Here is a 26,435-nt window from a genome sequence, read left to right on the forward strand (position 1 = left end):
GGGCATACCGAGGCCCTTGATGTTTTGTTGGTAATTATTTTTTGATTCATGGTTTCTATCACTTTTAATTTTTGCCTGGTTGGATTAGACACCGAGGAGGGACTTTGCCACACAGAGGCAGATGGTTCAGAGCATTTACATCTGACCAGTTTGCTGCAAAGCCCATGCCTTCCATAGCTGCTCTCTTTGATTTAAGAAAATGGGGTCCCTTTAGAATTAAACTATCTTCTTTAAGTGGAAAAATATTACACATCATTATTGGGCATTCTCATCTCAGTACAAAGAGATCTTCAGGTTCCTCATCTAGTGACTACTAGAGGTACACCGTGGAAGAAGGAAGGAAACCAAGAAAAAGCCAAGATGCTCAACTGCTACCCATGAGGGCCCAGGAGACCTGAGATACAATTAAGACTATGGGTTGGTTTTGATTTCTCCTTCACTTTGTGTTTCTGTGGATGTTGTGGACCGTCTTCCCGTCACAGACTCACCCGGTCACGGTTGTACACAGCCCTCCTTACTAAAGGAAGTCCATGCTTCCTATGGGCCATGTACTTTATAAAGCCATCACCGGCATAACAGACAATGAGAAAAATGCGGGGACTTAACAAAGAAAATCATGCGTTTCCTTTTGTTACTAGCACCAGCGTTTACTTCATTAAAAAGAGAGGAGAGAAGGAAAGATTTTCTCTAGAGGGGTGGATCAGAGTCCAGCAGCACCAGACAAGAAAAACACTAGGATAATAACAGAATAAACAAATACCAGATGTGGACTGAAAGTCTGGGGATGAATTTTAATCCTGACTCTGTTATCTAGTTTTGAGGTGTTGGCCAATGGCAGTGCATGTGTTTGCTCACCTGTATCCTGAGATGTAAAAAGCGAGATTTCTGTGATCAAGGATTGGAAGACTGTGCTTCTCGGCTGGAGGGTGGGGTGTTTGTGAAGGCAAGGACTGAATTTGAGTAGAAAACGACTAATGCTATTTTGATGACAAAAGGGAGTGGGTGATTAGGAGAAGGGCATGAGCGCGGGTATTTGTGAGTGATTTAGCATGAGGAATTATTTGCTACGAAACGAATAGGAGCTTAGTGAGATAGCCAGAGTGGCCTTCTAGGGAAACAACATCGGCAGATGATTCCTGAAAAAATTTTCCAGCAAAACTAGCCAGACGGTTAGGAATGAGTGAGAAGAGGATTTCCCTGTTTAAAAATGGATGTACAGATTTTCTAAGGGGCAGAATTCAGACAAGAACTTCAAAGAAGGCCAACAGAAGATGGAGCTTCCACCTACATTAGGAGTCCAGAGTAGGACCCATGCATGTAAGGAAGATTGCGGGGAAAATAACCACAAAAAAGCATCAAAAGTTCATAATATTTTTGGCTTGTTTTATTTATTTCCCCCTATAAAATAGAGATCAGTCTAGACGGCTAAGGACAGCAAAGAGAAAAATGACTTGCAATCCATTCATAAAGAGTTAATTACATTATTGTAAAGACATTGCATGGAATCAATTGTGCCATTCTAAAGGAAAGGCTTTAAAAAAATTGTGCCCCAGGAAATGTTCAAGATACATTAGGTGAAAAATCTTGACACCGAATTTTATTTACACTTTTATACAACCGAAACATAGTCCAAATTCCGTAGCTGTGTATTTTAAAAGCTAAAAGTGAACATTTTTAAACATTTTTAAATGTTAAATGGTGATCTCTAGTGGTAACCTTATGGGAGATTTTAATTTTTTTTTATTTCTGCATTTGTCAAATTCTCAACAGTGAACAAGGATTATTTTAATAAGCAGGAAAAGCAATTTAAGAGAAATAACTGCAAATTATCTGAAAGCAAGTCAGATTATTTTAGCTGTATTTGGTGAAAAATGAACCCATGAAATATAGGCTTGCTGATATTTCACATGAATAAGGACAGAATTCTGTTCAGAATCAAATTGTTTGTTTGTTTGTTTTTCTTAGATTGCTGGGGAAAGCAAAAGCCAAAGATGGACACTGAAAGTTTGATTTTTTTTTTTTTTTTAAAAAAGGACTGTATTACCAATTCTACTAAGCTACCCCTTCATGCCAGGAACTAAGCTTCACTGAAATACTTCAGTTCTCTTTGCTCTCCTTAATAATGATTTTAATAACCATCACTTATTGATTGCTTACGATTTTGTTTTCCTTTCTAATCCTCTCAATAACCTTATAATATAGATCTAATTATTCCATTTTTAAAGAGGTGAAAATTAAGGGATAGATTAAGCCTCTTGCAAGAGTATTAGGCAATTCCTTCCCAAAAGTCCCAGTTCTTAACTTGAAACAATATCGGTCATGGCCATAATAAAAATAGCTAATATTCTTTTAGTGCTTAGTATACGCAACCTCTGTGTTAAGCATTTCATATGTATTATCACAATTACTGTTTGTGGCAATCAGTGGAGATAAATACCATCATTTTAACCACTTTACAGAGCAGGAGCTTGAGCCTTAGAAAGACTAAGTAATTCACACAGGTGCAACTAGTAAATGGCAGAGGCAGAATTTTGCAGTCTAATTCTTTTTTTTAAGAAAGCATCTTGGGAGGTCATTTTCTCTACCCATATTGTGGAATGACAATGACTCAGAGCCATAGACAGGGTCACAGAATCCTGATTCGCCTTAATAATTATGTTATTTGGGGGGAAAATAAATGAACATTGGAATAGAATTTCTGGAGAGCTCCTTACATGATGTCTTCAGTATAAACAAACCTTAGCCCAATCCGCATTTCTAACATTATACCCCACTGAGTATACCCCACAATAAATATTATTATTTGCTGTTTCTGATTTTTTGTAAACCATAAGCCCCACATTGTGAAATGCAAATCTAAAATCAAAACACAGCTATCGAATATATAGTATGAACGCCTAAGGATTGATTGCCTAATCTAATGTAAAATAGCAATAAGATGTTAGACAAGCATCAGAAATGTGAAATATAAAACTCAGCAACAATCACTAATTATTGATTTCATTTGGCTCTGTTCAAGAAAAATATGCAGCATCTTGTTTTTGTTTTTTTTTTAAGATTTTATTTATTTGACAGAGATCACAAGTAGGCAGAGAGGCAGGTAGAGAGAGAGGGGGAAGCAGGCTCCCTGCTGAGCAGAGAGCCCTATTCGGGGCTCCATCCCAGGACCCTGGGATCATGACCTGAGCCGAAGGCAGAGGCTTTAACCCCCTGAGCAACCCTGACGCCCTGGCATCTTTTAGAGTATTTTCTATGAGTGCATGCAGAGAGAGACTGATTTGCCATTGAATATATCGTGGTCATCGAGAAAGGAAGGGGAGGAAGGAAAAGAGAGAATGTAAATTAAAATACACACACACACACACACACACACACACACACAAAACAAAACTGAAGAGGGCCTGGCTTTATTTATTGGTGTTCTATTTTTAAAGCTGGCCTTTCTCAGATAGAGATGCTTTCGGCCTACACTATGTGCTATTCTGTAACATTCTAGGAGTGAAATTTTTCCACAGTCTTCCAAGGGTACTCCACTTTGAACAAAGAATCTTGACAAAGGAGGAAGGTCCAAATGCAGAAATGATCTCTGGAGAGAGTTCAGTAAAACCCATGAATGTTTAAAATGCCCAAAATGAAGAGAGCTTTTGAAAAGACTGGGTGGGGGGGCGCCAGGGTGGCTCAGTGGGTTAAAGCCTCTGCCTTTGGCTCAGGTCATGATCCAAGGGTCCCAGGTTCGAGCCTCGCATCGGGCTCTCTGCTCCTCTGGGAGCCTGCTTCCTCCCAACCCCTGCCTGCCTCTCTGCCTACTTGTGATCTCTGTCTGTCAAATAAATAAATAAAATCTTTTTAAAAAAAGAAAGAAAGAAAGAAAAGGAAAGGATGGGAAACCGAAAGCTTCTTTGCAATTCAATAGCATCAATTCCACTGAATTCCAAATTCTTACAAAGGGCAGTGGCAAACTGAGGACTTCACAGAAGTTTCTAAAACTAAACCAAAGATGTTTGTATTCACGTTAAAGAAAAGATGCTTGATGCCACACAAAGTAGTCAATGTTTATCCTCACCTTTGAGGGATTTGTCAAAACCATGTTTTCTAGAGAATTTGACCTTTCTCGTTCCCTTTAAGGAGGACAGCAAAGATCTCTATAGACAATTGGGTAGTGCTGACAAGTTTAAAAAGCTGTTAGGAGATGATGAGAACCCTCCAGCGTCTGGTTAAAAGTCTCTCTCTCTCATGGAACTGGCACAATGCTAATATTATGAAACAGTTCTTACAAATCTAGACAAAGATCTGTGTTCAGCATGAGGTCCGATGCTTGATCCATTTTATTTCTCACTAGGTTGACAAGTTGTCTCAGCATATACACTTAGGTAACAAACCCAGGATTTTAGACTCTACCCTCCTGAAGACCGCCACTACGGACTGCAGAAGAGTGGAGCAATAATCAGGTGTAGATTTTATATATCACAAAATGCTGGTCATTTTTTAACACATTAGTATCATTTTCTCTGAAACACTCGACTCATGTGGCTTTCCCACTAGCCTGCCATAATTGAATAGAACCTTGGGAAACGTGATAATTGTTAGCAGATATTTCATTGGAACAATAACTCCAGAATCCCTGCAGGGTCTCTGTCAACTGGTCAACCAGGCAGGTCTTCTAGGACCAGGAAGGTAGCTCCTAGGTTTTTCTTTTGAGACTAAAACTGACAATGCTAAAGGGAGAGAGATCAAAAATGAATTGCCTTGGCTCCCATTTTGCATTTGGAAAAAAATAAATTGGTGGCCCTTCAGTTACAAAAGTCAGCGGAAGAAAAGAGAATAGAGCAAGGTTCTACTGGCAAAGCCCCTCTCCAGTGCTCTGTATCATTCTCCTGGTATCGCCAGAGAACAGCAGGATTTTAGTTGTCCCTGCCTTTTGCCTTGCTTGAAGCAGTCATTTCAATTACCACTTGATAATGTAGAGCTCGGTGCATGGATGACAAGGCCTCCTGGAGAATTACTTTGGTTTAGCTACTTTAGCAGCTCTCAACCTCAGAGTCTATTTAAATTACAGAATAGTACTACCCCTGTTCATCAGGCTCTGCTTCATAGCAGGAGCTCCAGGAAAAGGAGGATTTCAGTCCCTTCTGTGTAACTAGCTGATGTGGTCAAATGCGACCTCACCAAGCTGGGCCTGAGACGCTGAACAGTAGCCCTTGTGCTTGTTTCTCTGAGTTTAGGGGCCCGTCTTTGCCCGTTATATGGGATGTGATCCCAAGCTACATATGAGAGTGAACTTGAGCTATGGCCCATTGCTCCATCAAATATTTCCTGACACCCACCTCCACCATCTGCCAACTGCCCCTTTGGGTGGCTAGGTGAACAGGCAAGTAAGAACTACAGAACAAACCACTCCTTTTCAACGAATAATAACAATTGTTCCTAACATCTTACAGTCCTTTGCAAAATTATTTGGCCTGCATTGAATTATTTGATCTTGGCAACACCCTGTGAAGTTGTATCATCTACAGCTGATGAATGATGACACCCATGATTTGATCGTCACAATCACTGTGAAGTGAGTTGTATTATTTCCATTTGATTGATGATAACACTTAGGTTTGGAAAGATGCCAGAACTGGTCCAAACCCCTTGGCTAGAAAGTGGCAGAACCAAGAGAGGAATTTGGGTAATCTGCATCCCGGGTCTAATGCTCCCGACATGTCATCAAAGGACACAAGAGCTGAGTCATGGCCTGGTCCCTTCTCTAAGACCCATCTTAACATGGGATCTTGAGCAAATTCCCAAGCGAGTCCATGCCCAAAGTTTCTCCTAAGCTAAAAATGATGGGAAAATGTTATTAGAAATAATGTGACTAGCAGCCTGTGTATCCTATTTAGAATATTCATTGGACAGAAGAGTTGATTTGGGCTGCTTATAGAAAATGAGATTACATGCCTGGGTCTTCTCTGAATGCCCCTTTCTTTCCATAACTCCAAATCCCCAAGTCAGTCATCAAACCAATTTTTGAAGAAAAGGGAAAAAAAATCTGAAAATGGTCCAGGATGTAAACCAAGGGATAAAAAGGTAACCCACAGCAAGCCCATAGTTCCTCGTAGGCCGAGAGAAATCCATGCCAGCGAGGGTGCTGGATAATGCCCGATGTGATGTGAACAGAGCTGGGGACTCTGTGAGAGGCAGCAGCATGACCTAGGATTTTAGTCCTCTTCTTTTCTTCTTAAACAAATGCCATGAAGGAAATGCCACTTCTGACATACTCCATAACACTCAGGCCAAGGAAACTAGGCCTGAGGTCAGAGCCACCAGAAATGTTTAGCCTGTTTAAGTACAACATCCGTAGCCCTTGGTCCTGGAGGGACCGATTCTGCGGGGAACCTGGGACAAGGGATGGATTAAGGCCAGCAGAATTGACAGGCTGAGCACTTAGCTTTGGGGCCCGTGGCTCTCCCTGTCTGGAGCATGTGGCCGTCTGGTTTTCTGTTTGGCGAGGCTGACAAACTTTGTAACTCCATACCAAAAAACCTAAAATGTTCTCATCACATTTTCTCACCCAAGGAATAGTTCTTTTTAAGGACTGGATTTATGCTGAAGCTTGCTTTTTTTTTTTTTTTTTAAATAAGAGCTTTGTTAAGATATAATTCACATGTCATAGATTCGCTTAATTAAAATAAGCTATTCAATGAGTTTTAGTGTACTTCTGGAATTGTATAACTATTGCTACAGTCAACTGTAGAACATTTTCATCACCCCCAAAGGAAAACACATCCCCATTGATCATCATGACCCATTTACCCCGTTCCCCCCCGCCCCGCCCCCGCCACAATTAAGCTACTTTCTGTCCCTGTAGATTTGCCTGTTCTGGACTTCTCATGTAAATAGAATTATATAATATAAGACCTTTTGTGTCTAGCTTCTTCCATTCAATGTAATGTTTTCTAGGTTCATCCATGTTGTAGTGTGGGGGAGGAAACGTAAATTTTCTTCTACCTTTTAGAGTTCATAGCTGAGATCATGTAATAAAAAACAGATAAACAACAGGAAACTCCCACCCAATTTATTAACATGTACACCTCATGCATACACGAGAGACACCCAGGGAAAAATTAGTCACTCTTGAAGGTAGCTGAAATGTAGGCTTAAATACCACCTTAGGAGGGAATGAGGTGGGGGATGAAGGCCTCTTGGGGGAAAGTAGATGATTTGGGGGAAAGATGAAGAGATCCTTAGAAGAACAGATGGGAGGTATGACAATCTGTGACAAACGTTTGTCAGGATGTGGCATCTACTTCTAACCTCCTCTCCTGTAATAATGGCTGACGACATTCCCAGGGAGGGAAACTGTAACAATGGAGATCATTTTGGAGCATCGGTGTTTAGGCAGATAGAGGAGTTCAGAGAAAGGCTCACCCTGCATCTGCTGTTTTTCAAGTGCCTATAGCTCCAAATTATCATTATACCAAAATGGCATATTTTGGGGTGGCATGTTCTGCTATCTTTTAGTAACATGTGTCAAAATCTCCTCTCTTTTTATTGTTGAATAATATTCCGTTGTGTAGACACACCACTTTGTGTTTATTCATTCATTAGATGGTGGCTATTGAGGTTGTTCCCACTTTGGGGTTCTCCTGAATGATGCTGCTATGAATATTCAGTATAAGCTTGTATGTGGGCATATGTTTTTAAATCTCTTATATACCTAGAAGTGGAATTGCTGGGTCATAAGGTCCCTCTGTCTTTACATTTCTGAGGAACTGCTAGGTTTTTCCAAAGCAGCTGTAACATACTACATTCCGACCAGCAGTGTAGGAGAGTTCTCATCGCTCTGTGTTCTCTACAATACTTGTTATTATCTGTCTTTTTGATTCTAGCCATCTTAGAAGGTTTGCATTGGTATCTCATTGTGGTTCTCATTTGCATTTCTCCGATAGCGAACGATGTGGAGCATCTGTTCCCATGCATATTGGCCATTTGCTGATCTTCTTTGGTGAAGCATCTATTCAGATCTTTGGCCCATTTTTAAGTTGGCTCATCTTTTTGAGTATTAAGAGTTTATTCTATTTTAATATCAGCTGTACTGGGAGTGAGATTTCAAATTTGCCTTACCTGATGACATCACTCTGTGGTCAGAGAAGTTGCCAGGTCTTTTGCCTTCATGTGTGATCAAACCTGGGTCATTGCTTTCTTGAGTCTAAGTGTGGTGGCCATGATGGGGAAAATTTCCAGTTCCACAAACGTGGCCTTTCACTGACATGGCTTAGAAACTCTCTGAGAGCAGAAGGATGAGGTTTTACTGTCTCACGTGGCAGTTGAAATCCTTAGGTTTTCTACTTTCCAAATAGAACTTCCATTGTGTAAAAGCCTATCACCAGACTTCCTATCACTTTGTCGGGGAAGGAAATCACTCTGTGTGAGTGTAAACTTTGCTGCCTGAAAGCTGAAAGTGTTTTCTCACCTGCACTATTAAAGTGGCCCAGGGAGACCAGCCTTTCATCAGAGGAGAAAACAAAATTTTAAATACTCTACATAATCCAGAAAAAACAATGGTGAAGAACAAAGCAAAATGGTTCTCCCATGTTTCAGTCTAGACTGCTATTTAGATCTGAAATTTAGTTTTACTCTGAATTTCTCACAATTCTATCTGTTCTTTATTTAATACATTCTTTGAAACATCAGGCATATATTCCTGCCCTCCATTAATTAGCCAGCTGCCAGTCCCTGCTGCATACTGGAACCACCCAAAAAACATTTAAAAACTTTATTCATGTTGGGGCCCCACAACTAGAGAGCTTGAGGTCACTGGTTTTGAGTGGCTCCTGCACCACACTCAAAGTTTGCTGAGCTCCAGGTGTGATTCTAATGGGCAGACAGTCCCTCTAAAAACACAAGCCCAGCTTTTAGTTCATTCTCTGGCTTAATAAAAGAACACATTGTTCTCTCTAGATCCATGCTTCTCAAACTTTCACATGTATAGCATCATCCTGGTATCTTGTTAATATATAGATAAGAGTTGGAGAGTCTGGCATGGCCCCTGAGATTCTGCAGTTCTAATAAGCACCCACTCCACCTCCGCATGAGGCTGAAGCTACTGGTTGGTGGCTCAAAGTTTCCAGAATTACCAAGTCCATACATACTCACGGCACTTTTCAATTACTTCTGATAGGAACTCTGTCTCCTCAATGATTCAACTTTTTAGGACAGCCATCAAAAATAGATGTGCTCCTCTCCTTTTAAAAATAGAGTTGAAATTCTATCATTGCTAATCTAAGCAGTCCTTGTTAACATAAAGATGAAACAATAAACCTTTATATTAATTTAAAATAATGATCCAGATCCTTTAAAGTGATCATAAAAATACTGCACAGCTGAATGAATAAGGAACTTTGTGGGTTATATAATTGAAGGTATCAGCCTTTGGAGCCAGTTACAGGAGTCTCCCTTTGTGACCTTTGGAGTTATTTAACTTCTCTGAGTCTTTGTTTCCTCTGTGAATGGTAAGTAGCAGAAGTTCCTTCTAGGGCTGTTACAAAGACAGGTGAATTAAGAAATGTAAAGTCGGGGTGCCTGGGTGGCTCAGTGGGTTAAGCCTCTGCCTTCCGCTCAGGTCATGATCTCAGGGTGTGGGATCGAGAGTTGCCAGACTCTCCAACTCTGCTCAACGGGGAGCCTGCTTCCCACTCTCTCTCTGCCTGCCTCCCTGCCTACTTGCGATCTCTGTCTGTCAAATAAATAAATAAAATCTTTAAAAAAAAGAAAGAAATGTAAAGTGCTCATAGGTCCAGTGACCTCTCAGTATGCCTAAAGTGAGTTTAATTTTTTAAATAATAATTTTTAAAACAGCCATTGCAGTATCTAAATATGTGAAATCCTCACTAACATCTTTTGCAGGGGGATTTAAAAGGAGAGTCTCTTCTCTTTTCAAACTCATCTTTTTCTCATTTCTCCTAATATCAAGGGCAGTCTTGAGAAGAAGAAACCACAGAAGAGCAAATTGAGGCCCAGATTACTTTGGCTTACTGAGGAGAGGTTAGAATGTATCTTAAAGATTTTTTTTTCACCTCCACTAATAAAGCCCCACCTCCTTCTTTCCTTTTGCACCGTCTGCCTGAGTCACCATCAGACCTACAAACTCCTTGGTAGAATGTTGGAAGGTGTTCAGGTCTTTTGAGACCCATCAGTTGAGAGAGAGAGACTGAGAAGTCAAGTATAGATGTTGGTTTAGGATTACCAAAAGAAAAGCACGGCAAAAAAAACAAAAACAAAAACAAAAAAACAACAACAACAAAAAAAAAACACCTGCCTTTTTTCACTCAATAAACTGATCTTTCTTAATCAAATCCTTTTATTCCCCTTAGAAATGGAACCAAGAGGGATTTCCATAGAAACTTTAGCTACACTGAGAAATTATTTAGTGTTATAAGATTTGTAACTGCTTTGCTAGTTTCCAGAAAACATCATTTTTATAGTACACTATTCAACTTTAGAGAAATGTGTAAAAAAATCAGATGAAAAGCTCTTATCTTCTTCATAATTATGGTAGTTGAAAAGTGCATAACATCAATTTTTCTATTTGTTTCTTATTGGGGCAGTAAGAGCATAAGAGTTGTCATTGGATGAAATGCTGTGTCTACCTGACTGTTCCAGTCTTGTTTGGATTAATTTGTCAATCTAAAGAATGAAAACTTGGGATGCCTGGGTGGCTTAGTGGGTTAAAGCCTCTGCCTTTGGCTCAGGTCTTGGTCCCAGGGTCCTGAGATTGAGCCCTGCATCAGGCTCTCTGCTCAGCAAGGAGCCTGCTTTCTCTTCTCTCTCTCTGCCTACTTGTAATCTCTGCCTGTCAAACAAACAAACAAACAAACAAATAAATCTTTAAAGAAAGAAAACTTGACTGCATCCCATTGGTAAAGAGAAAAAAAGAACAGCCAATGGACTAGAATGTCCTTTCATAAACAAGCTTCCTATTAATTGTTTTGCTATGCAAGAGCACCGAAATCAATTTATAATTTAATAGTTTGTCCTGTCAGGCACACCACTGACAGTATTATTAATGTTTTTGAAATACACCATTATGCAAATCTCATCTATTTTAGGGGTCTTGGTCAGGCACCTACAGAGGTACTGGTTTCTTTTTCTTCTTTGATTTTCCAGTGTCACAGTTATCAAATTCTGAAACATTTTCTAAGGATTATGATCTTAGTAAATAGTGGTAATCTAAAAATAAATTTCAGTGCTTATTTTATTCTACAAACAAACTGTGTGGGGCTTCATGTATCTCACACTCATCAGCTACTCAGAGTATAGGAAATAAAGCTGTTAGGACAATAGAGGATTAAATTTGCCAAGAATAAGAAACAATGTTATTTGGTTGCTTCTATTTATTTCTGAATGAGTGGTCATGTTGCTCTTTGGGAATAAAACTAGAAGCTTTTTCTAAACAAAGCCTCACCCTTTTAGCCAGGCTATACCAACCATCTCTACTGTACTCTATTTCTCTAATCTAATAAAACATGGGATGAGATGTAGGATAGGTTGGGAGTACTTGATGGAGAAAGAGAAGTCGAATGTTTCAAGGTAAGACAAGCAAGAGCATTGCAACATGGCATCCACCTTGGTGTACCCAGTCATGAAATGATAATCAACGTTGGGCCAAGAGGTCCAGAAGATGGTAGCATGGCCTTCCTAATGCCCATTAACCCTTTCCCATGCTTGCTCTTATAGCTGGTTACTTTAGTAGAGCTGCACAACTGCAGTTTGTGATGATAAGGCAGGAAGACAGAAATTAATATCCAAAATGAAGAAGTTTGATGACAAAAAGGGTAAACGTTTGGCAGACTTTTGTAGAATAAATTTGATTTCCCTTATAACATCAAATTCAATTCTGAAATAAAGAGTGCATATATCATCATTTCTTACATCTTCTTGTACTTTCTCTAATAATTTATAACTTTTGGAGATTGGGGAATGTTTAGATATCCTAGTGTAGTCAGGGTAGGCTGATTTGATATGTATATTTACACACACACACACACACACACACACTAAGTAAATAGGTCAATTCCACAGACTAGTTCCAGAAGTTAGACAGGAATTGTTCACTGTGTACATGTAGTTGGACTTTGTCACACCGTTGGAAGTCTGTAAATATCTAACTTCTCTGAAAAAATGATTATTGCCTTAGTCATTTACAACTGCTCATCTGGCCTTAGTATTTCAGTCTTTGAGGACACAGCTGAGGTAGAAAAGAAAAGGCGCTGTCATCAGCCCCAACTCCTTAGTAATGAGAAATTGGATATGAACATCATGTGGAGATATTTGTAAGCTGAGGAGCAGAGAGCTGGTTATGGGGCTCCAAAGGACCAGAACCAATCATCTGATCTCATTTCCCCAGTGTTAACCCAAGAAAGCATTTAACATTAAATGGGGGCTAGGAAATTTCGAGAATTGTAAGAAACTTCTACCTTTCTTCTCCTTCATACTAGGAAAGAACACTGATGCTCTTTGGCATATGTTGGTCGAAATAAAACTTGGTGGGTTTGATCAATAATTTTAAAAAGTGGGGTGGCACCTGAGTGACTCAGTGAGCTAGGTGTCCAACTCTGGATTTCGGCTCAGGTCATGATCTCAGGGTGGATCCCACCTAAGATCCTCTCTCCCTCCTCTGTATCCCTCCCCACCCACCTCTACCTCTCTTAAAAAATAAAAAGTTGCAAACTAATTTCCTTCCAGAAGACCTAGAAAATTCCACCAAAACTAAACAATGCCCGCGACTTTAAAACTATGCATCTGTGTAAACTCATTGTTTCAAAAGCCTTAGTCAGAAATGTTCTTGGCCAGTGTTACTGGAAGAAAATTTTTTTTCAAGGACAAACAAGGGTTTAGGGGGCTCTGAGTATGTGGTAATACAGGAAGTGATTAAGCTTTTATTAATTAGGGGTGCCTGGATGGCTCAGTAGGTTAAAGCCTCTGCCTTCGGCTCAGGTCATGATCCCAGGGTCCTGGGATCAAGCCCCACATCAGGCTCTCTGCTCAGCAGGGAGCCTGCTTCCTCCTCTCTCTCTGCCTGCTTCTCTGCCTGCTTGTGATCTCTGTCTGTCAAATAAATAAATAAAATCTTTAAAAAAAAGCCTTTATTAATTAGATAGATATATCTTCAGTCATCAGGTTTATGGGAAATTGAGATTTGCATAATATTTACATTTGTCCTACAGTCTGCCAGTCACTCACAACCAGAGGACCCTAAAGCTAGAAGTGCTAACAGATGGATTATGGGAAAAATTCTTAACTGAATTCCTTGGTGTACGGGTGGAGTTTGAAAGTGGTGTAAATGGTATATTTTGTCAAAGTTGAAACTCAGCTTTGGAGGGATGAGAATCAGTATAGCATCATGACTCCCATCCCCCACCTTTCAAAACAGCTATTGGGAGGCCTCAGCTTCCATCTTTAGAAAGACAAATAAAACATGAACATTTTCCCCCTGTGACCTAGATGGAAAATCTGACTAGTCTGAATAAGAGTTTGATTCTAGGACATTGGGTGGGGTAAGATAAAAGAGATTGATTTTATTTTGTGATGGTCTTATGCATTTATTACTTTAATAGCAGTTTATTACAAAAATATTATGTTTGGAAATAGAGTAAAGAGAATGAAGGCCCCAAAAAAGGACCAATCAGCCTATCACTCACAGATAACCTCTGTTGATATTTTGATGTGTTTTACTTATTTGTTCTAAATGAGTGAATTCCAGGGCACGGCTCAGACAATCCTACAGCTAAAGCATTTACCAAATAAATATATTTTTCTTTTCTTATTATTGTGATCTGTGTTCTGCTTTTCCTTCTGCTGGTGATGATAAACCTGTGAGTCCTGAGTGCCTAAAATCATCCCATGGCCTTGGGCAGGGGAGCTGTGCATTGGGTGACCTCTCCAATCTTTCAGAACTATCCCATACCCCTCCTGGAAGAACAGAGTCACAGTACAGGATTTTCTCAGTTGCCATTTGTCTGGAAGTGCAGCACGTTAACCTGGCTTTCCTCTTCTCTATGTTCCTTCTCTTCTCTTTCCTCTTCCCCTTGTTCGTCAATTTCTATTCTTCTCTGTTTCAGCAAAACAATATCAGTCAAGGTAATTGATGATGAGGAGTATGAGAAAAACAAGACCTTCTTCCTTGAGATTGGAGAGCCCCGCCTGGTGGAGATGAGTGAGAAGAAAGGTGGGGGAGCTGCTCCAGGGCAGAGCCCAACAGCTTCTGCTGGCCTGTGCCACCCCCTGGATGCCTGCACTCTTCAGACGTGGCTCACAACACACACATCCCTCCACCTATGTAACAGGGCATAGATCTCACCCCCCACCCCCAGACCACAGTAGGCCCAGCCTGGGGCTCCATCAGCCAATCCTGACCACTCTGCACACGGCAGGTCTGAGAGACGAATTTTCCGGGCAGTCAACCCGGCCTCCATTTCCGGGAAGGGCAGGGCTGATGCTGGCCATGCCAAAATGGAGGCCATGCTCTGATTTCTGGGTACTTCCTGCCAGCTCGTAGAAGCAGGAAGCATTTGTGAAAGTGGCCCACAAGGAGACCACGTCACGGGGGCCCCCTGAGAGAAGCCGCCATGCCCTGTTACATACTTGTGAGGCCCATGTGTTGCCAGTTCTCCCTTCCATAACATCACGGTAACATGCAGCTTGGTGAACCCCTAGCATGAGCGTGTGACTCCAACCATTTGTTTTGCCTTTGTCTTGTGTTCCCACAGGAAGATCATTACCATTAGAATATTTGACCGTGAGGAATATGAGAAAGAGTGCAGTTTCTCCCTTGTGCTTGAGGAACCAAAATGGATAAGAAGAGGAATGAAAGGTGTGAGAGTATACAAAGACATACCAGCGAGAAATTGTACTCTTCTCTCTCCGTGTCTCCTACTCTCACACTTAACTCTCTCCTCTTCCTCGGCTCCAAGTACTACTATCCTTTGTTTCCTTTGAAGCTTTAACAGTTTTATCTCCCTTCCCTGATTCACAAATGCACCAAACAGAGCCCATTCTCTTCAGGAAATGCCCCACTAACTTTGAGAGCAGACCCAAGAAAGACTAGAAGAGATTTCTGTAATTCAGAAGGGAGGACCTAAAAGCATGATTTCTGTGTTCAGGTATTTATGACTCAGGGATCGTTCTCGAATGTACTTCCCACTGCTAAAGCTCCCCTTGAATGTTCATGATAAAGACAACTTAATACCCACTAGTCCCGACAGATGAGTCCAATGGTAACTAATAGGAACTTTCGGGAGAATTCAGTAATTAGGCTTCTTCAGACAGCCCAGTTTTCCAAAAATATGTATTTAATAAGAACGAAGGTCCTTGAAGAGTAGCGTTATCCACATTCTAGTGTTCATCTTGGCCTGAGATTTTTAATATCGTCAAAAATGACATTTTAAAGGGACCAGATGTAGGAAACTATAGTCATACAAATTTCCTTTAGTAGGAAGGATATGGTCCTTCAGGAAGAATTTGACCCTTGCTTATGGCCTAGCCAGCTTTATGCTCAGAAATGTTTTGATGCTTATAGAATTGACAAATTTCTAACATATGTAGTAAATAAATAAATAAATAAATAAACAGCAGTATCCTCATAGCTAGGTTTTTTTAGTTGAGTTGCACTCACATATTTTTGGAAAATATTTGAATAAAGAAGCCAATTTCTTTGTCTTCTTTGGTTTTATTTCTATTTTCTATGGCTTACTTTTGATAAGGAAGGATAGGAATTTTATACCACCATCAAAGATAATTTTTTGTTCTGAGTTATTACAAGGGCCTCCTGCAATTATCCTCTAAGAGTGGCCATTTTAAAGGGATTGTGTAGTTATACATGTAAAATGAGTTTACTACACATTAAAAGCTCTTACGCATTTCAAACAATTGATGACTAGCATAGAAGATGATCAAATGGACCACTTCATAAGAAATTTATACTTTTACACATAAGGAAAAATATCAAATATATAGGACTAATTCCTATATAGACCCAACATTTGGAGGAATTTAATCTCACATTTGTAAGAACTCAGTGACTTCAGATTCTATGAGAAAAAAGAAAGGGAAAAATGTGTATGTCCCTGACCTAGTCATGTCCCAAATGGTACCAGGAGCCATTTGGAATGATGGAGAATGGAGCACTGGGGACCCATTTTAATGTGGCCTGTTTAATATGCTTCAATGGCAGTAGGCAGAAGGCAAAGACACTAGAAAACAGCTGATTTCTTACAAAGATGGGATCAAAAATGCCTCATTAGCATACAGGAAAAAAAGCACTTACTTCTAAATGTATTCCTCCAAAACACTGTCTTCTATCTAAAGGAAGAGCATCTTGGATAGAGCTCTTTCAATTGTCGTTTTAGTAAAATATGCCCTCATTTAAAAGCAAATTAAAATTCCTTGATAGCACTATCTGGTTTCACACCCTCCAAGTGGATTCTTGTCACTATAAATAAAATTACTGACTTGTTTTAGAAAGTATCCTCTAATGCCACTAGCCGTTAGCAGCAAAATGGGGCTGAAAACATAATTGTAGCATTCCCCACCGCTCCTAAAGAAATTTATATAATATGTTTAGCTAGGGAGCTTCCACCAAAATAAAGTGCTGCGGTATAGTCTGGGTTTAAAGCACATAACCCGGAAATCAGATTATGGATACGATGCCTCCTCCCCACTACCTGCCTTGTCAGTTCCCACAAGAAATATGATTGCCCAGTTAAAACACGCAGAAGTCATAGAGAAGAACGCACAAATAAATGCTCATTCCTGGTGCTCAGGTTTTGAGAATTTAAAAAAACATAAGCGTCCCTTCACTGGCCAAGAAATACCATGCAAATAGAACCTTCAGGGAGAGCTTTACGTTGGGCCAGTCTTCTTCAGGAAGGGCAGCCAGATTGGAATTTCCTAAGATGTTTCATCTGTTTTCATTGAAAGAAAGGTATAACACCTGAAATTCTGCATCATTTAAGAATTCAGTGGAATAAAAAAAAAAAAAAATTCAGTGGAATTCAGTGACTTCATAGCTCCTGGGCAATATTTACTGAGGAAGACTTACTCAAATGAAGTTAACAACAACTTCATAAAACGTTTCTACTCTCTTTGGTAAATTAGATATCTATATTATATAAGAATAGTCAGTAGAAATGTTTTATAAAGTGCCAAGAAATAACAGCTAAGGGTAATTGTATCTGTATCTAATCAGTCACACACATTTGCAAAAAATTCGTGTTGGGATTGTTTATTGGAAAATATTCCCAGTGCCGCATTTCCCTGGGAAGCACCCATGTTAGTGGTGGCTTCCTACCCACTGGAATCAGATCTGCCTGGATTTCTTTCTGCTGATATTCCTCTTACTTTCATTATTCATCTGGTCTCTTATTCTGTGTTGTCTTTGTCTGTTTCCTTCACAGCCCTGTTATTGAATGAGCTTGGTAAGCATTTCATTTCTTCCATTTCCTTTCCATTTCTCTAGGTGATTTTCCATGAATGTCAGGTGATACAGTAGCTTTCTGACTTTTATATCTATTGATTGACTGGCAAGACTGTTGTCTAGGGCCATTGGCCTCATTTTTGTGTAGGTTAGACAGTTAATATTCCATTTTTAGTTTAGTACAATCTCTTTAAAGACCAGTGATTGTTTAGGTATGCACGAGAATTAAATTTGTGCACTAAGTCCCATAATCTTAAAAGAATGAGTAGTAATTAAATTGTGAATGGATACTTTCAGATTTTTCTTAATTATAAATATAGTTTGGCAAGATGTTGTATCTTGGATGGGTGGCCAGGCAGTCCGATATCACTGGTATTTGTTATTTAGAATATAAATTAAATAAATTGTAACATTTATTATTTTTTTTCTTTTTTAGGTGGCTTCACAATAACAGGTATGAATTTTTAAAGCTAATGACATTGAATTTTTTTTTTTTTGCTGTCTTTGCCATATGTTGTTTACATTTTTAAAAATCGTTTCTCATTTTTATTTGCTTTGAATGAAGGGAAATACCTGTATGGTAAGACAGATTTATTTTTTTTTTTAATGTTCTTCATTTTCCCCCAAACACCCTGGAAAATCCAACTCGAACCACATTTTATGTAACCTGTGTTAATGTTTAGCTGTGGCACATGGTGTGCTCTTGCTGATTTTACACAGTTAACATTGTGCACATTAACAATGTGTGTGTTGTGTTGATGTACAAGCAAATTCGTATGGAGAACCTGTAACTGATCACGTTTTGATACTGTTGATATGAAAATGTTCACATAGCACTGATGGTGTACTGTGCATTCTGTTAGATGCTGCAGGGTACCAGATTAGATAAGACAACCGCTGGCCTCAAGGACACATGGGGTGGACATCCAGGACCAGGCTCAGGCACCTAATGCTACGTGATGCCCTGTGAGCAGAGGACAGAGCAGTCCCTTCCCCTCATCCCATGACATCAGTCTGAGCCCCTCTTTGAGGATTTTAGTTTGAGTGTTATTAACATGACCCCTATAAGTGCATTACACAGTGCTCTATACAGACCCAAAGTGCCACTCTAAGAGTTTAAAACTCTTACATTCCTACTGGCGTCGAGCCTGTGTTGATCACATTACTTAACAGAACTCTAAAGCTGCTTTCCCATGTACAGGAGGAAGAAGGGGTCCCCTTCCAGTATTCCCCCCCAACCTTTCGGAATCATCTAGGCAGAGTTAGAGAGAGACAGAGAAATATCAAGTGGTCGGTGTGATGTTTCTGAAACTGCAGGTTAAAGATGTCTCCAAGCGCATCCTACTACTGGCCAATCTATTGGCATTTGCCAATAGATTGTACAGATAACACTACTGTCATTATTTTTCCTGCAATCAGCTGAACCAACACATTTGAAGAAGGAAATATTCCTAAAAATTCCAATTTTGCTCAATCCTGTAGTAGGGGAGTTGGGGGTTAATTAAACCACTGTTCTTGTAAACTCGTGATCAGGTGGTTCCAACTAGATTCTGTCCAAAGTAGAACTTTCTGAAAATGAGCAGTTTCACAGGGGCTCTTAGTTCCTCACTGCTTCTTTCCAGACACGGCATCTAATGACAGAATGATCCACAGACTCTCAGAGACAGAGGAATTGCAAAGGATAAAAATGTTAAACAGGACAAGTCCTCATAGAGGATTTTTTAAATCTGAGCCATCCAAAGCTCTCCCAGGTCAAGTCTCCCTGACTGTGCACTGCTGAAGATGCTATTTTTGAATCAATGCAGGAATTTCCATTTATTTTTTAAAAAATTTATCTTCTTTTTCTCAACCCCTCATTTGAACTCACTGAAGTCTTGGAAATATACTGTTCCTGTCACCCAATAAGTTGGTTAACTTTGTGAGATTTGAGGGCTGTGGAAATTGGGGAAGGCAGCCTTCATGGCTTCTGAAATAATTAGAAAGAAGAAAGCCAACTGTTGTAGAAATATTGTAGTCTCTAACAGCACCCTTCAGCCTTATGCAGCCTGATAATGAGATTTTCACCAAAAATCTTGGGCTATAGATGCCTTGTTAAAATGCACTGATATATTTAGATATTTTCCTATTTTTCTTATTGAATATGTCAGGATTTTGCTTCGATGGCCTTTCTTCCATATTATCACTTGAAGCATCTTCCCTTTTAAGTATCTAGGTAATAACAGAATCCTAGTTTTCTTTTCACAGAAGTTGTTCCTATCATGTTCTAGAATATCTGTCCGGCAATGCCCAACATTTCCTGCCTCGGACACATCTTGCCTTCAAGAGAACAGAATCTTTTCTTCCAAAGAGTTCTATCATTTCATGTACTTATTTCATTAAGTTCTTCCTTATGGCTTCAGTTTGATATAATAGTTTTTCTATTGTTACCACCTCTTCCCAACCCTTGAAATTGATAGTTAGAACAAGACAATGTTCCAGAAGCTCTCTGGGAACCTCTACCTTGGCCTGTTCTTCCCGGTGTATATCACCCTTCTTCTCTCAATCCAGGTCAGAATGCCTGGGATCCACTCTCTATAGATGCCCTGGGGAAGGTTTTAGAACTGGGGTTTACACAGTGAAAAGCAGCTCTAAGTTGGAAGAACTTTTCTTTGAAGTCAGTTTGAGGCTTTAAAGTCACAGCTTTGAGATGCTGGGACAATAGAGAAGACTTAATCTAGCCCTCAGACTCTGCCTGCAGGTTTTATGTGGTCTTGTGCAGCTGAGTGTGAAAATCTAAATTTGAAGCAGGATATATGGAAATTGAAAAAGTCATTTGGTCCACAGCCCAATATATTTCAGAGATTTCATTAGTGGTGGACATTAAGTACTAGAGGTGATTCTGGAATTTACAAATCTTTACGTGTTGCTCCTAGACCTTGCCTCATTGAAAGGCCCTTGTTGGAACCTATGATCTCATTGTCCCTTGACCTTTTTGGCATATAACATGATAACCCCCTATACATTATAGCTCATCAGAGTTTGTGAAGCATTTCATATCCATTATCCCATTTAATCTTCAGCCTTATGGGTTAAGATTTTATTGTTCTCACTTACAGAGAGAAATGAAGGTCAGAAGTGATTGATCAGTCCACCCCAAATCACCCATCCAGGATTCAGAGCCTGGCCCTCTGACTTTAAGTCCATAGCCATTTGATGGGTGTCCTAACCCCAGCGCTTTTATCTCCTCCCTTTCAATCTCTTTATTCCTACGTTCATTTTAACCCCTTGGCAATCCAAAGCCCAGATGCTTCACAAATGCCATCAGTGTGTATTCCAGTCAAATGAAAAATGAGGGGGACCCCAGAAGGGGGAAACTAGAGCACATTAATTTGAGTTGTTTAATTAAACTAAATATCCTGGTTCAATTTGGAAAGAAGAGAGGCCCATCTGATTCCCCAAACAGACAGCCATAGAGTTATATAACAAAAGTCAATATACTTCCTTAAAAGTTGCTTTCCCAATTATATTATGCTCATCATATAATAGACTTAACAAGGTACATGGCTTTTTAAGAAAGCCAAAGTATGAAAATTTAAAACACTTTAATCACTCCAGTACCTACAGCAGAGGAACAAATCCCCTTCAACTTTAGCTTCATTTACAATTGAGAAAACTGAGTCTCAGAGAAGAGAATTGCTCTACCCAAATTCAGACAGCAAGAATTTGAGAGTTGGCACCAAGTCCCAACCTCACGATTTCCAGATATGTTGAAGGTAGCTCCTTGGTAGAAGCCAACAGCAGGTGGATTTGGCAGTCAACTGAACCAGAAGTTTAATGGAGACCCTAGGCCTTGCTAACCCAGCAGTTGCTCTGGTGATGGCATACCCTTGCAAAGCCTACCAGCGTATGAAACTTCCCCATTCAGATGCTCAGAAAATAAATAAGCATGTTCCCAGATGTTATGTTACTCAACAATCCTGTAATATGGATGGAGCAGGGGCTGCTATGGGGAAATGTGGGGAAACTGGGTAAGTGGCCTGCTCAAGGCTATGTCATTGGCACCCATAGGCTTTAAAACCAGGTTACCTGTAATCACACCGAGTGCTTTCCATTGTTTCATGAGGCCTCTGGAAGCAGTAACTTGAAGAACAAGGACACTTCACTCCAGATGCCTGCAGAAACCTAGCTGCAGGAGTGTGTAATTCACGTACATGACCTGGTTTGGCTCATAGCACACTTGACCCATTTATTTGCTCACTTCTGTGGCCTCCATTGGAGTGGCCCCTATCCACTCAGCCCCCAAACTAACACTGCTTGTGATGTGTGCATCTGGATGTGGTGTTTAACTGACTAATTCCACAGAGCTCTGGTAACATACCAACACCATCCATTCTGCTGATTTTCTGCCTGTCCTTTTCGCTAGGCCAACCTGTCTTCCGGAAAGTTCATGCTAGAGAACATCCGATTCCCTCTACTGTAATCACCATTGCAGGTACTCATTGCATCATGGTCCTTGAAAACCACAGTTTACTAGCTTGAAGCTAGCTATCTTCAAGTGTTCTTTAAGTCTTTAGACATTGAAGTAGCAGACTTTGGCCCCTGTCCCTAGTAGAACGTTGCTAAATAATGCAGGGGCTTCTCTGACATTCCAAATATGGTGGGTCGGCCACAAAACACAAGCCTATCCATGCAGGAGGGGAGGCCTGGTAGAGGGAGCACCATGGGCCTGCAGAGGAGATTGGACACCATGACCTCTCCCTTTCACGTCTCAATATATTCCAGATTTCTTACAAATCTGGCTTCTCACACATGGGTCTTTCATTCCAAGTATAATGAAGTTTCTTTAAAAGCAAGTTGTATTTCTTTGCACAACTTGCCTTTCTGGCCTCCAGGCAATATGTTAGCCACATATGCACGGATGATAGTACATCTGTGGGGGTTCTCCAGAGGGAACATTGCCAAGGTGACCAGTGGATCCCACAACCATCCCACATCTACTGTAAGCTTAGAGCCGGGCATCATCTCCAAGTCTGGATGATGACAAGGATATTCAATCCTCGGTCATCCCCATCACCGTCACTGGCTGTGGCGGTAGAAACACTTCTCCACTCCTCATCCTCATGCCCCACTTCCCTACTTGATAATCATGATACCCCGACCTGACTGCAGACTTGTTCCAGAATATTCCCGGTGGAAATAAATAAACCAGTCTCCTTAGGCTCTAACCAGAGAGGCCAGTCAGGAGCTGAAAACCGTTAAGAGGTCTCTACTCTCAGACTTGTTAGTGCAGATCTGAGCGAAGGATTAAAATAACCTTGAGCGATTGTCCCACTACTGGCCTTACACCCCTTTCCAAATTTGACATTGTTGGTTAAGATTAAAGATTGCCAGGATGTGAGAGAACAGCAACAGTAACTTCTCAGGTGCAGATCTGCATGTGGGTTGTTCTGTTTTCTAATAGGGACTCTCCCACTGAGCCCTTCAGCTCTCACGGAGCTGCTGCTTCAAAAAGTAGCCAAGCCAGAAAGCATAAGCGGCCACTTTTTCAGACAACCCAGGTATCTATTAGCTTCTGTGATTTGTCATTTGCAAAATCAATTACTGAAAAGAAGGGAGGTCCTCTACTGGTGATTTTATCACGGGATGGTTTTATGTTATGTCAATACGGATTTTAAGAGTGGGTATGAATTACCCAGTGGTCTTTAGGTTGTGCTGGTTAGTGGAGACCCTGATGTTCTGTGATTGATTATCAACTTTTCAGTTAAATATGGTGAATTCAAAAAAGCATACATGTATCTGTATGGAGAGACAGAGAGAGAGAATGCATTTTCTGTCTGAGAAGCAAAATGAAAGGCACAACATGTGGTCACTAGACATAACTAAGGAGGTGAAACTGACTTGGCCAGAGTGAAATGGACAGCACTTGATCCAGTATTCAAAGTGAAAAAGAAACAAAACAAAAACAAGAAACAAAATAAAACAAAGTAAAAAAGAAACAAACATTATAGATGATCCAAAGGGGAAAAAATGGTGTTAAACTACTTCCCCAATTAATAAAAGATATCTAAAGAGAGGACACTTTTTTAAAACACAGCTCCAGCTCTGTTCTTTGCCAGGATCTGCAGATCCTAATTTATCAGGATCGTCGTAGAGCAACAATAGGATTTATCCAGTTGTCTCTTCTCCATTACCTGTAATTCTCTCTTAAATGCTCGTGACATTTACTAAGTGAAAACAGCCCTGACACCTCCATGACATTATGCCTTTGTGCTTTGACTTCTGTCCGCATGGAATGCCCCCTCTTACTATACTACCTCCTACCCAACCTTAGCACCACCTTTCCCTGGCAAGCTTCTCTGGAGGCTTCAATGCCAATTTCAAGTACTTTTTCTTTCCTGAAGCCTTCCCTGACTCCCGTAGGCAGAGCAAGCTGCTTCCCCGCCCTGTTCCCTCAGCCCTCACCTTGCTGCACTACAAGTTGTCCCGTATCTATGCCTCACTTCCCGTGTGAACAATGAATAAAGGATCTTTATACACATAGAGTATATGTCAGGAACTAGTTACAGACACGATGGCACCAAACTAAGCATTTCTTCCTGATCAGAAGGATTGAGAGGTGGTTAAAATAGGAATAACCTTTTTAATCACTGTGATTTGATTTCATTTACTACTGCGTCCGTTTATCTAGCACCATGTTCCAAATAATTTCATTTTGTGAAATGGGGCATTAAACAATGCTACCACATCACCTTTCTTTTGTAATTTCCCCAGTTTTCTACCCAAATTGCCTTGAGCCCCATTTAAAGCAACTTACCATTTGTAAGTAAACTACAGAAAAGGAAGTCATAATAAATATTCTCTCCCAGGGGCTTTGCAATTCAAATAATAAACCCAGTTGTTCTGGGGGAAAAAAAAATTCCTTTGATGTAAGTCTCTAGGACACCCATGTTCAGCCAAGGTTTTGAACAAAGACACTCAAATGTGACCTGCTGCTAAGAAACTACCAATAACCTTAACCTGGGCTCCAGGATCAGAAAGCCATGAGAATCACAGTGTGATTGATTTGAGCACTGGGTGGATTAGACATCACATACCTCAGCCTCCCACTTCCATGGCTGCACACACATAATTTCCAGGACAAACCCTGTGGACACAAGTTGGAACCCTTTGCCCTCTCTTGGGTCATAACTTCCCAAGCCTACTATAAAACACATTACTACTTGTACAGTTAAAATTAAGTTCCTGGCACCTCTCCTTTGCATCTGCTAAATTTTAGCAGTTTCTGGCCAGTCTGAAATGCCTTATTTTTAGTCTTCATCTAATTTCATTGGGGGCCCTGTAAAAACTTGGGATAGAAAAACAGATTCTAAAATATTCCTTTAGGAAGAAACTATTGAATCCATACTAACAAATTAATGAATACGCTACATTCTGCTTCTGCCTTGGGTTGGTTTTGACACTTGGTATACAAAATGCCAGCAGTATTCCTAGCCCATCTGCTCCGGGCCCCAGCCATGAACAACTAGCCTAGGAACCCGTTCTCTACAAAATTTGCTAGAGCATCAAATGGAACCACCACTGTAGGGTCCTTAGCAGAGGGAAACCATGTCTTTGGAGGGGATGTGAGGTGTGGACTCCTACAGAGCTGATGCCTAAAGGCAAAATGCAAGAAGAGTGGGCTAGAAGTCTCTCCCTTTCTCATGTTTTCATCAGTCAACAGAGTCCTCCTGCAGGCACTTTGCTTGGAAAGTTCTAGAAGCAAAGACATCAGGGCTGAGGTCTTTCCATACCACCCATACTTCCTTGAGCTGAAGTACATTTGACTTGACTCTAAGGGGAAGTAGTCTGTCTTGTTCCAGAGTCCTGGGCCTGAAGGATAAGGAGGTAGAGTGATTATAGGAACAACATTTACCCTTCACATGTGCATGGCCTTTTCAGTCTGGGATTTATCCTAATGACCTTCACACAGAGAGGAGCCAACTGTGAGCTTCCCCTCATTAATGGACTCTCAAGTCCATTAACATTTTCTTAACACTCACTGGCCTCTCCTGCAGTGTCAGCTACATGGTGGTTCTGGAAATAATCACGCTCACATGGTGAGTAGTATTAACTCCCAAAGGCCTCACCTCTGCCCTCCCTGTTTACTTGAAGATGAACGTGGTCAAGGTCTTCCTAGCAAATTTGAACTTTCCACCAGAGAGAGGAAGCAATGGAGCACAGACATCTTAGTGAAATGGAATGGATGTTTTGCTTCTTGACTTGCAACAGAGGCTCTGGCTATCATCAGAATTTCCCTTCCACCAACTCAACTCATTGGCCCTGGAGGATTTTCTGTTGCCTCTAGAAAGTGGAGAGGAGGAGGCCAGAGTCCTCCATTCCTTGTGTCACTTTTCATAGTGGCTCCTTCGGTGACCTGCTAAAGGAATGTGTCCAAACAGCCAGATGAACCAGCATCACAGGGGATGGTAGATGACGTCCTCAACATAGACACTGTGCAGGCAGAGACTTTCTCAGTGACATGTGTCTATGCGTGATTTTCCTGATCCGCACTTTGGCTTGTGCTCGGGTTGTGGATCACCCTCTCCACTTGCTTTCAACAAGCATGACAGTGACGGGCTGCGTGGCCTGCCCCGACCCTCAATCCAATTCTCCCCTCGACTGATGATCTCACCCAAGGGACTTTTAGTGGGCCATCAGGGCTTCCTTCCTTCTTGGTTTTCTTGTAGCAGAATCCAGGGATTTCCAAAGAGGTTTGAGCACACTGCTAACTTTCATGCCCTTCCCTTTCACAGAGGAATGTGATGACAAGCAACCACTGACCAGCAAAGAGGAAGAGGAGAGGCGCATTGCAGAAATGGGGCGTCCCATTCTGGGGGAACACACCAAGCTGGAAGTGATCATTGAAGAATCCTATGAATTCAAGGTACGCTTGCCAACACTGCCCACGGGGGAGGCCAGGCCCATCTTGGAACCAAGACTATTCATAATGTTAGCAAGTTCC

General features: G+C 40.7%; 1 protein-coding gene across 18 annotated transcripts in view; it reads left to right on the top strand.

Moving 5' to 3' along the window:
- The window catches only part of SLC8A1 (solute carrier family 8 member A1), a 385,605-nt gene that overhangs the window by 306,279 nt on the left and 52,891 nt on the right, over positions 1-26,435 (top strand). For 8 of the 18 annotated variants that reach the window (XM_059188495.1, XM_059188497.1, XM_059188503.1 and 5 more), the window contains 6 exons: positions 14,103-14,209; positions 17,436-17,456; positions 17,892-17,909; positions 18,021-18,035; positions 21,858-21,926; positions 26,227-26,357. In XM_059188495.1, coding sequence (XP_059044478.1) covers positions 14,103-14,209; positions 17,436-17,456; positions 17,892-17,909; positions 18,021-18,035; positions 21,858-21,926; positions 26,227-26,357 — 361 coding nt within the window. Of the gene's footprint in view, positions 1-14,102; positions 14,210-14,750; positions 14,855-17,435; positions 17,457-17,891; positions 17,910-18,020; positions 18,036-21,857; positions 21,927-26,226; positions 26,358-26,435 lie in introns of all 18 variants that reach the window. The other 10 variants (XM_059188489.1, XM_059188492.1, XM_059188491.1 and 7 more) reach the window with 10 other exon arrangements.

Source organism: Mustela lutreola, chromosome 9 (assembly GCF_030435805.1).
Source record: "Mustela lutreola isolate mMusLut2 chromosome 9, mMusLut2.pri, whole genome shotgun sequence".
Classification (NCBI taxonomy): Eukaryota; Metazoa; Chordata; class Mammalia; order Carnivora; family Mustelidae; genus Mustela; species Mustela lutreola.